This window comes from Pleurodeles waltl, chromosome 7 (genome assembly GCF_031143425.1).
Source record: "Pleurodeles waltl isolate 20211129_DDA chromosome 7, aPleWal1.hap1.20221129, whole genome shotgun sequence".
Taxonomy (NCBI): Eukaryota; Metazoa; Chordata; class Amphibia; order Caudata; family Salamandridae; genus Pleurodeles; species Pleurodeles waltl.
In genome coordinates this window covers 7,117,473-7,130,887 of record NC_090446.1, presented here as the reverse complement: position 1 = coordinate 7,130,887, position 13,415 = coordinate 7,117,473, and the positions used below count along the sequence as shown (strand labels likewise).

Here is a 13,415-nt window from a genome sequence, read left to right as displayed (position 1 = left end):
CTGTACAGAAAATGAGCTGACTGAAGTTGGCCATCAGATGTGTGAAGGGCCTTGAGAAGATCTATCATTCTTGCTCAAAAGTTTTCTAAACCATTTCAACAATAACACATTTATTTCCTTTACACCTTGAAGTCAAACACCCAGCTTCCAGTTAACAAAAAGAAAATAACTTATTTTTTAAAAAGTATAGTATTTTTGAAAAACAGTCAATATACAAAGTATTTTTTTAAAAACACAGTTCCACAAAAAGAACAAAACCCCATTCCTCACTCAAACCCCTCCTCTGCCCATAAAAAAATAACCCAGAGGGAGAGAAAAGAAAGAGGAAATGTCTCCAAAATAAATACATTTAAATAAAAAAGGAAACTGAGAAACAGATAATCTCTTTGAGTGGATCATCTCCCTGTCCAAAGAAGCACCTGTGTATTTAGGAAGGCATTCTTTCAGCAAAAATACATAATTATCTGTAACTTCTGCAAATCTTTGATACATACTTTTAGAACGCAAATACATTTTTTGACAATAACTTTTTAAAACAAACACTATTTGTTTTCCAGCTAAGAGCCCTTACTCTAGCTTTGGAGTGCCTGTCTAATAAGTATTTCCTTTTAGCTTGAAATAAGGGTTTTAGCATACCAATTGCCAAGATGCACAATATAGTTAAGTAAAACAATACTGATGAAAATTTGCCTTTGAATTCAACAGAACGCCAACACTTTGCTGTTATATCTTCCCTCCTGTAAACTAATTAATCCCCTAAATTGGAGAGAAGATACATTATAACAAAATTATATTGCCCATTTTCCCTTTACAAAGATTATTATACCCTCCTCTATTCCAGTACATGTATGAACAAAACAATACAAGTTTATAATGAAGTAATAATGTGCCTAACCATCCACAGAAATTAAGAAACTTAATTACTGCAGATAGCAAAGTCTAAAGACAGCAACTCTAGACAATACCTTCTATTATGTAACTCTGGCAGTGGGGTCTCAACTTTGTACCTTTCTCCCTGATCACTCCAGGTTTCATGGAAACATCAATGCAATCCATCTGTTGATGGATATATATACACACACACACACACACACATCTCTATAGATAGATAGTAGTTGTGCACATGGTGAGTTCAGGTTGCTCTGGTCATGTGAAATTGTTGCATTCCTCTCTTTGAGTTGCTCTGGCCATGATTTCTCTCCCTGCCGCTCTCAGGAAGGAGCCCTGGCTCAGTGCTTGCAGTGTTTGTTTTTTCTATGACGAGTAAGATGACTTCTCCAAGTGAAGTTTTTGCCACAATCAGCACATATATGTGGTCTCTCTCCTGTATGTGTTCTTATATGTCCACACAGATAATCTTTCCTACTGAAGCTTTTGTGACAGATAGTACATGGAAAAGGTTTTTCGTTGGCATGCGCATTCTGAACTAAGTCTTCCTCATAATCCAGAATAGCATACGTAATCTCAGCTGGATGCGTTTCCACATGTTTGGAAAGCTCACTCTTCAGGCTGAAGCTTTTATCACATTCATTACATGTGTACAAGGGCTGATGTTCCTTTATGTTACCACGAAGAAATGGTGAATGCCACAGATCACTCACATGTTCATTAAATTTCGGAAAAATCCTTTCTTTGGCTTTTTCCTGATTTACACTGAAATATTTTGTGTGACTAAATCCACTTTCGCATTCAGTCCTCTTCTCCCCATTTATTTTCTGGTAACTCTCTAATCTGTGTTGGTTTATAAAGTTTGGTCCCTTATGCGAACTCTTGAATGCGTAAACGGTTTTGTCCTCCGAGGTAGGTCTGTAAATTGCTGTTGTCTTTGTACAATGTGTAGTCACTCCAACTCTCTGTTGAATGTTCATGCTTCGGTCACCTGTTGAATATATAAATGATGACCGTTAGCTTTAAATTTTATAAGAAAATGTCAAAAGATTTTTTCCTACACTGATACTTTTAATTATGTGCACAAATGTTAACATTACAATTTATAATGATTATTTGAATAGACTTTCTGTGCCAAGAAAATATAGTGCTGTATATTTTTAACATTAATTATCTGTGTTGTTTTTTATCCCACGTGCAGAGACCTTCTGATGTGTTTTGTTTGTTTGCAATCCTAAATTAGCATTTTAATAAACCGGGCCCAAGATGGTACCCAGGATTATTGCCTTGCTGCTTGCCAAATTAAATTTGAGAAACACTTTTTCTGCAAATGAAATGAAAACAACACCCAAATGTAGAACTGGTATAGCATTTAACTTCTATGCGTTTTTGTTTTATTGATAAAACAATGCCTTAAGTAACGTCCACATCAACACAATCCCTAACACATTTAAGATTACTTTTAACCAATTAAGAAAATGTGTCAACTAATTGACTTTATTAAATCACATATCTCTGATTCTCCATTTTTCACTATTAATTCAGTTTGTTTTCTTTTCACAAAGACTAAGTTAGTTAGTGTAGCAGTGTACCTGAAGAGGTTACAATTCTTGCCTCTTGGAAGAACCACTGTCGAACATGTAAGTAATCCTTCGACTTGAGACAGGATCACTTTCCTCTACAGAATTTCTTGAAGATCTTTACATCAACCACCGTCCTTCAACATTTTATGGCAAAGCTGACATTTCATTGCACCCCCATCTCATTAGCTGATAATGAGCCATATAGCTCGAGATTGACTTTGCCTTTTGTAATGTCATAGTGACTGTCCTATTACAATTTCCCTAAACGCTATTGATTATATTATAGTGAGACGTATTCATGGTTCTGCAGGTGAGAAGCATTGCTACACCTTCTGCTTCCTAAAAATGCTCACAAATTATCTTAGTTCTACCTCTGGAGACAAAGAAATGGACACACCACTTGTGTGACATATCAAAGTTAGATTATGAGAGAGAGGTGCTGCTACTGCTCGAACAGCCAGGCCTTGAGAAGTTTCCTGAAGGTAAGGAGGTCTTTGGTCTGACGCAGGTGGGTTGGAAGAGTGTTCCACATCTTGGCAGCGAGGTGCAAGAATGATCTGCCGTCAGTTGTAGTTCTACGGACGTGTGGGATGGTTGCGAGGGTGAGGTCGGCGGAGAAGGAGAGCCGTCTGTTGAGGTATTCTGGTCCGGTGTTGTGCAGTGCTTTGTGAGCGTGGGTGAGGAGTTTGAAGGTGATTCTCTTGTTGACTGGGAGCCAGTGCAGGTTTTTCAGGTGGCCTGTGATGTGGCTGTGGTGGGGGATGTCCAGGATGAGGCGTGTGGGGGCGTTCTGGATGCATGCATTGCAGCCTCTTCTGGAGTTTGGCCATTCTCTTCTGGAGATGGGAATGTTGGTCATTCTCTTATCTTGCTCGGGAGAAATGGAATGAGCTTCCTCTAGCTTTATGTAAGGCACACAATTTTTTGAAATTTCAAAGAAACTAAAAGATGTGGCCATTCATCCTGGCTTATATTTTTCCTGATTAATGGGGCAATTTACTAACATTTTACGCTGGGTCTGCATCATAAAAGTGATACAAACCTGTACAAAATTTATTTTAAAAAAAATTATTTACTTTCCAGACCCACACTGGTTTTGCACTGGAAACTGACTAAAAGTAACACAAAATAAAGTTAAGCAGTGCTTTGCCTTACTTAGCATCAAGGGGCATTAACCACCCACCCTTTTTGATGCAACACCCTAGCTACTAAAATGTGAGACAGGGTTTTATGTAAAAAAAAAAAAAAAAACGCTTTTTGAAACCAGGCTTAAAAAGGAGAAATGTTTTCATTTCTCCTTTCTTTTCTCACTTTGCATATGTGCTGCACTCTGCAGCACAAATACAAAGTAAGAGAAGCCTTATAAGTTGTCTAGGCAGAGTATGTTGTGCTGGAAGGGTGCTCTTCTAGTACAAAACCTATGCCAGACTCACGCACACACCCCTGCGGTACATGAAAACTATGTTTTCATTTCTCCTTTCTTTTCTCACTTTGCATGTGTGTCGCACGGCAGCTGAGATCTGCGCCGGCGCTATGGGCGGGGGGGAGACTGCCATATCTGTGTAGAAATGGCGGTCTCCTGCTTCCTCCCTCTCACATAACGCAGCGTAGCATCTTTGGCGGCTGCGTTGAGTGACAGGTTAGTGACAAGCTGCCCCTTAGTTCCTCTGTAGTCCCCTTTCCGGGGCAGAAGAGCACTTTATGGGCACTTATAACATCACATAATTAGCATTATTTCCCTAAAAGATGTGCTAGATGCAGAGTCTATTAATATGTGGTGGTTTTTACAGCATAAACCCAGCCAAGTCAACAGCAGAGGGCATTACAAATACATTAATAAAACAAGCACAATTATAGGAGAGGGACTTTAGTAGAAATTGTAATGTCCGGATATCAGATAAAATATGAGTCAGTTATTCTGAGAGGAGATGGGCAAATAGGTGGTCAATCAGTCGTGGGATCCAAACTGTCCGAGAATTTACAACTGTGTCAGGGAGTGTCAGTTATCATTGCTTACGTACAAAGATACACAAACATGGATTACAACACGAATTCTTAATACCACCTACTAGTATATGAAGGCTTCTAGCATTTCCAGATGTTAGTCACCTCTGCCTTGTAGTATTATTGTCTAAAGTACGTCCAGGAGATCAGCACGTATTGCCCAAGTTGGTGACCCTTCAGCCCCCTCCGGTAAAAACAGGCACCTTAAAGGAGACTTCTTTATAAACTATTTTTTTTTTTTAATTAATAAACTTCAATTTGTTATTGTGTTCACATTTGTTTGCTATACTTTCTTAAAAATGTGCTCCAATATATATATATATATATACACACACATATATATATATAATTATATATATATATAGTTTCATATAAGAGGGGTCTCCTCTTTGTTTAGTTATGCAGTGCAAACACATCTTTATTTAAAAAAATATATATCAAACCTTTTTGTAGTAAAAAGATATAGAGGCAGGTGTTATTTTTTCAAAAAATGTAATACATTATATTTCGAATATTGACATGCTACTGATAATGTTATTTGGTGTTGGTTACTGTAAATGACCATAATATGTTACAGGTCGGTCTTAATTAAAATAAATGTTGCTGTGGCACACCCACTGCATCAGATTGAAACATTATATAGTCTTGGTAATATTGGACAGTGTGTAATTTAGAGATTACTAATATATAGCACTCGGGTAAGTAAATAACTCAATCCTTGCAACTTTATAAAAGTGGGAAATAAACTAAAAGTTAAAAAAAATATTTGTTTTAAATAAAAAAATAAGATATCATGTAATCTCTTATTTTAGCGTTAAATATAATTTAAATTACTTTACTGTATTTTTGAAAAAAATACCATATGCTCTGTGCAGAAGGTAAATTTAGGTGCCAGTTCGTCATGTGGGAATGTATTCCTCCCAACTTGTAGCTGTATTTTTACTGCATACAATTTGACTGCGAGGAAAAACTGCATAAAGTTCTTTTTTCCTCATGTGAATTTACCAAAAGGTAAGTAAAATTGCATGCAGAAGAATCATGTGGAAACCTGCAATAGAGCAGAGAAAAATTTGTGTGAAAACATGCACAATGCTTTCATTCCACCCGATTCGTAATCAGAGCCTACGTGTAAGCCGATTACATTTTGTGTAAAACATGCATAGTAAGCTTAGCAAACAAATACGTTATTATTTAACTTCAAGGGAGCTGATTACGAGTCAGGCGAGTGGAATTCCCGTATGGAATTGCTCCGCTGGACACCAAGGGGATCAATGTTACTGATTATGGGAGAACCAGACCCAACTCGTCCAGTCTGTAATTCTGGCCAGGAAAAAATGCACAAGGCTTGGGCTGCAGCAGCCAAACTTGGTTCTGTGTTTTGTTATGTACAATACATCCCACTGCTAGAAAAATACTTCTGTTCCCTCCCCTAATCTCCCCAAGCCCCACCCTCGCCCTGTCCACCCCGCCACATGCCTGTACACATATTTACTACCTGCTCGGAGTAGGGGCGTGGGATACATCCGTAGTTTCAGCGTCTGTGCATGGTGTGTACTGTGCCTCCTAAGGCCAAGGCCGGGGTGACTTTCCACATCCTGCCCGATGGAGGAATGATCTTTTTTTTCTGTTTGTTCTCAGGTGACCGGTGATATTTGCACCACTATCCACTCTGTTTGTGCTTTCCTACAGCACTAACTGATTTACGCTCTTCTTTGTGTTGCGTATTGCTCAAAATGCTAATCAAAGTTCTAAATAAAAATACTAACTGCTCAGAGCAGGCGGTAAGTCATGAACCCCCACAGAATGAATTCCATGTGGTTTTACAACCAGAAAAAATCAGCTGCGTGGGAGAATCCATGTGACTGGATTTTACTGCTAATTTTATAGTATGGTGTGATTTTACACAGACAATTTTACAGTAGTCCCAGTGCCAACATTTTGCTTTCATTTTAATGTCTCTACTTCCTAAACCACCTTTTGAGAACCATGACAAAGTGGGATATTTCGCTCAGTTAGCAGCAAGCCCTCCTAGATATTCCAGGTCTGACTCAGGTTCCAAAAAGTATTGGCAAATGGAAAGGTGTGTTCAGATGCACCAAGTAGGTTTCACCAAATCTGCCTAGGATTTATTTTTTTTAGACGAACCTCCGACACCCCTGCGAAAGCCGCAAGAATACCTATGTTAAAAACCATGTGTGCATGCGCACATGAGTGATTTACACATCCCTATTTTACAGACTATAGCTTGGAAGTACTCTTGTAAATTATATAGAACGTATTAACATCTCTATAACTGTGTCTTAGCTTGAATAAACCTAAATTAACCCCTTAATGTTCAGGGGCTGTATGGAGGAGTAACCTTCATACAGGGGCCTGGTGGTGTGAGGCGGGGAGGGCATCTTTACTCATGCAGTGTGGAGGCTGTCCTGCATTGGATAGTTTCTGGCGAGGTGTGGCATGTTTGGGCAATCCGATGGGCCCAAAACTCACTCTTCTCCATGTCTCAGCCACACTGGGGGCAATTGTTACAACTTGTCTCTGTTATTCCTTGGCCCGACCCTCGCAAAGCGAGATATAGTAAGGAAGTGGAAGGCGTATGCCCGCCCTTGGCGGTATGGAAGGGTGGTCTAGATTATTGCATGGTCTGGAAGTGCCGGTGAATAAAGCCCGGGGGTATCCACACAAACACTCGAAGGTATGGCAGGCGAGGGCAGACTACAGGGGTTTAGTGTTAGAACTTATCAAGCCTACGACACAATGTAAATGATGAAATTCGCCAGGTTTGGGTGGGACTGGGAAAACATGGAGCCGGTAAATTGGTTTCCAGGCTTTTTATGTATTATGAAAGTGGGGGCAGGGCTAGGGTGCATAGTGCAGGTGTGTGCTTATGCTTCTGTTTCTTCTGTATACATGTATTGCTTTCTGAGTTGTTGGCAGATCTCTGAAAAAGTCAATAAAATTTGTTAAAAACAAAACAGGGATCTGTGTTCTCCTCTTCCTCTACTAATGGAGCTTCAGCCGGCCTCCGGGGAGACGCTGCCCTGTAGATCTAAGACTGGCATGGTGTCAGAGGCCCCGCTGTACTAAAATCCGTCCGCCCTTCTCAATGCTGCCAGTACTTAGTGCATGCATTTCTAGCTGCATGTTAGCGGATCCCATTAACAATGGTGGCTCTGGGAAAGAATTTACAGCTTCTGGGGCAATTATCAAAACCCCTGCCTACTCATAAAGCCGAACCTGTGCCAGGTGCACTAGTGGACTTGGTAAATGCTGAAAGTGCAGTTGCTTCGGTCTCGTTCTCTGCTTGGCTGGGATGTTGTGCTGGTAGCTGTTGTCTCCTAGCGCAATCGTTGAATCAGAGCACTACCATCATTCGCTGGGTCATGAGCAGGTCTTCATGTGGGGGAGGAGTGGCTGCAGGTCCTGCACTTCCTTTCTGAACCGCTGACTGCTGTGCTGTTTGAATAAGCAGAACATCCTGCTAGCAGCCGTCGCAGGATTAACGCTGGAGTTTTTGACATGTCTTTGGCAAAGCTGTCTCTCTACGCATGATACTAGGTTTCAGTACGCTCTGCTCTGTCCCTTGTGAGGATTTTAATCCAGATGTATCTGGTTTGGTCATCCTCTTACCCACCGATAGCACTCAGCCAGTGATGCCCTGCGGGCCTAGAGAGGAGAGGGCAAAGGGTGAGGTCTTAGGTGGTGGTGGGAAAGGTGGATGCACGGGACAGTGCTGTTTCTATGGAGGATAGCGAATGTAAACCAGCATGGGTGGAGTTCAGAGGATATTTGGAGGAAAGATAAAGAGTGGGGCGATTAAAACCAGTCCTTCTAGTGCCAGGGTGGCAGCAGAGAGAATGCCACCTTCATAGCATAAATCCAAGAGCCTTGCGGGTTCTGTAATAAATGACTGTATTAGATAAGCGTCGAGAAGGCTGCCTCGTCGCCACCTCTTGTTAAATAAAAACCTGTTAAACCACGCGGAACCTCTGTGGCTCTTCTCCTTAATGTCTTGCAGACCATGAGTGCTGAGTGGGGGCCAGTTGTATAGCTAGACACATACAATGACAGGAACACTGTCAGATTCCTCAGCCTTGCCCCACAGGATACTGGTCAAGTGGATTTCTTTAAAAGTGAAAAGGTTTCAAAGGTGTTTCCTCCCGGTGTGAAAACTTTAGCAGTAATTAAAAAAACAAGCCCATCAGACATGACTCAAACCATCAATTATGTCACCTGGGATAATTTTTCTTGTTTTCTCCGGGTAAGACACTGCAGTACGAAACAGACAAGTAATGTTTCTACTATTTGTCCTGAAGAATAGTTACAAAATCTTAATTAAACATTGAAATCTGAGGGCCCCTTAAAAGCAACAGAGATAAAACCATTTCCACTTGAAAGTAAGATAGGCTGCAGCAGAAAAACACCCAGTTACCTTCTAAACACCTTTGCATTCAATGGGTGAACCAAAATGAGCACCTTCAACAAATGTCAGGTGCCAGTAGACCAAGAGAACAAGATCACCCGGGAATCTGCCGTAGTGGCTAGAGAGATGGCCCGCGCCTCCAGAGGGTACCAGAGAGGCGGAAGGGGGTCTGGGTACCAACTCCACCTCCTCCACCAGGAAACAGAAGAGGCCTGGAATGTAACTACCATTCCTCCTTGGAGATGAGTGCTGGAACTGCAAAAGGACAAAACTCCCACATAAGAACCTCTTCTCCACAGTTGCACAAACTAGATGTAGAGAAATGCATGCTAGTCTGACAGACCCAGATTTGCATGGCTCAGCACGCGTCAGGTACTCAGCTTAGTTCCCACCCTGGCATGGGCCATACTTGGCGATGACCTTCTGGATGCTCAAAAGTGACTAAATCCATACCCTCAAAAATGGAGAGGGGATTATACGGTCCAGTACATGTCCCTCCTAATAATCTAACTATACAGAAAAAGATGTGCTGTCCCGGAGAATTAATTTAATCCTAAACTAGTGTTGTGTGTGACTACAGGTCAGTCTACAAGGAAAAGCAACCTTTTTCAGATACACAAGCACTCACTCACCAAGGCGGCATGCTTCATCATCGAGCCCTGCTCCTGCCTGGGAGGCGCTGAAATGCCCAGCAGGCCCCGATGAGGAGGCTCCTTGCCGGAGATCTTTTTATACCCTGAAGTTCTTAAACGGGTATGCCCTTCTCCTATATGGAGGAAGGATGGTAGACTGGAGGAGGAGAATTAAAATTGGCTACAACTCAGCAAAAAAGGGAAGTTTTTATTGTCTGTGCTGATGACCTATGCCGAGGTTAACAAAAATAAACAAGCATTTGCAATGCAATGGCTCTCGCATTTGCTCGAGTTAGAGCTGTTAGCGTTGTAAACTCCTAACCGGACTTTTTCTTGCCACATAACTTGAAAATCAAAAGTTCAACAGTTTCACATAAGCGAACTGAATCACAGTGCCACGGCCGCCATGAGCATCAGCAATAAGAGAGACACAAAAGGAAAAATAAGTTCCTCGCAGTCAAGCGTATCTCAAAAGTGCATTTAGCCATGTAACAGGGGCGATAGCCAGGCGGTAACAAAACCTCTCCAAGGAGGGCCAAACGTAAACCATTTACCAATGTCATCAAAGGATTTTTGAACGGCAAGCCCCTGAACGAGTGATAGTGATGGGCGTTGTTAAAAGCCCAGATACATACCAACACGTCGGAAAATGATGCTCAACCTAAAAAAGGACCTAAAGGGATGTTAATGAATCCAGGGCTCTCAAAAAGATCCACGTTTCCTGCCCTAAACCTCTCCCTACGGAGTCAATGGCAGTTCATCAGGACCGGGGAATGAAGCCTTCATCTACCTAGTTAACTCTGTTTGGTTATATGGATACCTCTGGTGCCAAGTGGTTTGTAGCAAAATAATTAATGTAAGAAGAGTCAATAAAGCAAGACGAACATCTGGATGCTCAACGGTGACTGAAGTCCATAACCGTGGAGAGGACAAAGAATGCAGTTTAGATTTCACCAGAGTAGGACCAGTCCATTCCTACTGGAGCTGGTGATTAGCAGTGGCAGAAGGCCGGTCTCAGGACGCCTTGGTTCAGAAGTCCAGCCCCTGAAGACACCACTCAAGTCTTCCAAATGTCCTGGCCATGAGGAGATTCTGAGAAGCAGAGCAAGCAGGTGTTCCTCCTTAAAGCCTTGAGTGCAAAGGCAGGTGCAAGTACCCCAGAATGTGTTTGCTGCAAACCAGTAACTCGCTTGTGAATATCAGAAGTACTTGTGTCTTGACAATACTGTGGTGTGCTCTAGACATTTAGATCAAAGCACAAACGTCTGAAGCCACCAACGAAGGACCCTAAATGGTCATTCTTCCCATAGGGCACATACAGTACCAAGACTCAAACAACAGAAGGTTGGTAAGAACAACACTTAACTACTAAAGCCCACTGGAGCCTATACAACCCCAATATGGACTAAGGACCAACCTTAATTCTGTGCATCCCCAATTGTGGCTGACATGAATCTGACATCTAAGCACATTCTCCCTACCGTTGGCACTCTATTCCAAAGCGGTGACTGCACATACTTACCTGCGGTATCACTCATGCTTTCAATTATCTCACAGTCCTGGTCGTCCGCAATGTAGAGCTTTTCGTCTCCGTTTGAGTTTACTAAAACAACTTCAGGGCTGACCACACGTTCTGTTTTCAAAGACAAAACACCAGTTATATTCTGACATAAGCAGTTAACAGCAGATAATTATTGTCACCAGAAACAATTCAATCACAAGTCTTCTCATGATCTGGCATTGCTCTCACCTAGTATCTCTGTACACATGCATGATAAACTCAACACAGAAGCGGGCTGGCCTCTGCACCCACAGCCGAGTCCCAGGAGCGTATATTACCCTGTGCACCCCCAACTGTGGTGCACGGGGTATCTGAACTCTGCACCCAGCCATGTGTCCAGCGCGCACACACAGAAACCTGTAAACCGAAAATCCTGGACCACAAAAGGTTTCCTTTTTCGGATATTCATAGCGTGTTCACGCAAACAAATTAAAGAACACCAAGGAGGGAAACAGGCTTTTTGTGGGTGACAGTAGCCTGCTTGGTAAGGGGTGACTCATGCAAAGCCCCAGAAATATCTTGAAGCCTTAATATAAAAATGTATGCATAAAAAAGAGCGGTCAGTCGAAATCCATACAATGAAGGAACAGAGTGTAATCTGTAACCTGCTGGTAAAGGACCTGTTATTGCCCAATCAATGTGATAATGAAGACACTTTTCTCACATGCCTATGCTAGGTCAGGGCTGCTTTTTCCTCCTACATCTGGATCAGCCAACAAATGCACAGTGGATGAGAATTCAATTCTCGAACAAAAGTCACTTTAGTAAAAAGGGAATCCTGAATGAAAATACAACTATTTTATATTTCTAGTTGCTAGAAGTTATCAATATTGGGAAAACACCAGGTGTGCGCAAGAGTTGACAGGTGTTGATGGAAATGGCCCTTTTTGCAGGGTTATCCCCAAACCTTTTGCCTTCTTCCTCCTATTTTTTCAGGTCTGTGTTTGCTGGTTTATTGTCTTTATGAACTTTACCACTGCTAACCAGTGCTTAAGTGCAAGTGCTCCCTATAGAAATTGTACTGTTGATTGGTTTATCCATGATTGGCATATTTGATTTACTAGTAAAGTGCACTAGAGGTGCCCAGGGTCTGTAAATCAAATGCTACCAGTGGGCCTGCAGCACTGGTTGTGCCACCCACATTAGTAACCCTGTAAACATGACTCAGACCTGCCATTGCAGTGTCTGTGTGTGCAGTTTTAAACTGCCATTTTGACTTGGCAAGTGTACCCACTTGCCAGGCCTCAACCTTCCCTTTTACTACATGTAAGGTACCCCTAAGTTAGGCCCTAGGTAGCCCCATGGGCAGGGTGCACTGTATGTTTAAGGTAGGACATATACTAGTGTGTTTTATACATGTCCTAACAGTGAAATACTGCCAAATTCCGTTTTCACTGTGCAAGGCCTGTCTCTCATAGGTTAACATGGGGGCTGCATTTAAATATCCTTAAAGCGCAGATTCTCTTTGAGAGCAGATCAAAATGTGGAGTTTAGGGTCTCTGAGCTCACAATTTAAAAATACATATTTTTTAGTGAAGTTGGTTTTTAGACTGTTAGTTTGAAAATGCCACTTTTAGAAAGTGGGCATTTTCTTGCTTAATCCATTCTGTGACTCTGCCTGTTTGTGGATTCCCCGTCTGGGTCAGTTTGGCAGTTGGGCTGTTCACACCTCTCCTCTAGACAGTGACACAAAGGGAGCTGGGGTGTAGCCTGCATATCTTGATTAGCCATCTGTGCTGGAGGGAAGGGGAGGAGTGGTCACTCACACCTGAAAGGACTGTGCCTGCCCTCACAAAATGCTGTCTCCGATCCCCTGGTGAGTGTCTGGGGCCTGGCCTGGATAAGGAAGGATCTTGCAAACACTTGAGACTTTGCTTTGAAGTTTTCCAACTTCAAAGACAGAACTGGGTATAAGAAGAAGACTCAAAACCCCAGACTTTTAGAATCTTTCTGGAATAAAGAGGAGCCTCTGCCAAGGAGAAGAGCTGAAGAGCTGGAGGAGGAGTACTGTCCCTTTGCTGTGTTGCTTTGCTGGACTGGCCTGCAGTTGCTGTTTCTGCCTGAAAAGAGTCCAAAGGGTGAGCTTTGCTGTGTGTCCTGCTTGAGAAAATTCCCCAAGGGCTTGGAGTAGAGCTTGCCTCCTTTTGGAAGTCTCAGGGACACCAAAGACTTCAGTTTCCTCGACCTGCAGCACCGGGAACTGTGCATTTTGTGCTGTTCAGGAGAAACCACCGTGACGCCACCAACGATGCAGCTGGCCTGCACCGTGACCTGCCGACGCCACACAGAGTCGCATTGCCCTGCTTCACACCGCGACCCTGGTC

At 42.4% G+C, this 13,415-nt stretch overlaps 1 protein-coding gene across 3 annotated transcripts in view; it reads right to left on the bottom strand.

Annotated features, from left to right (window-relative positions):
* Positions 1 to 381: 381 nt before the first annotated feature.
* The window catches only part of LOC138303528 (zinc finger protein 398-like), a 50,345-nt gene continuing 37,311 nt past the window's right edge, over positions 382 to 13,415 (bottom strand). For all 3 annotated transcript variants that reach the window (XM_069242739.1, XM_069242740.1, XM_069242738.1), the window contains exons 9-10: positions 11,053 to 11,163; positions 382 to 1,879 (exon numbers count right to left, since the gene is read on the bottom strand). In XM_069242739.1, the coding sequence (XP_069098840.1) occupies positions 1,230 to 1,879; positions 11,053 to 11,163 (761 nt within the window). In that variant the 3' untranslated portion in view covers positions 382 to 1,229. The remainder of the gene's footprint in view (positions 1,880 to 11,052; positions 11,164 to 13,415) is intronic.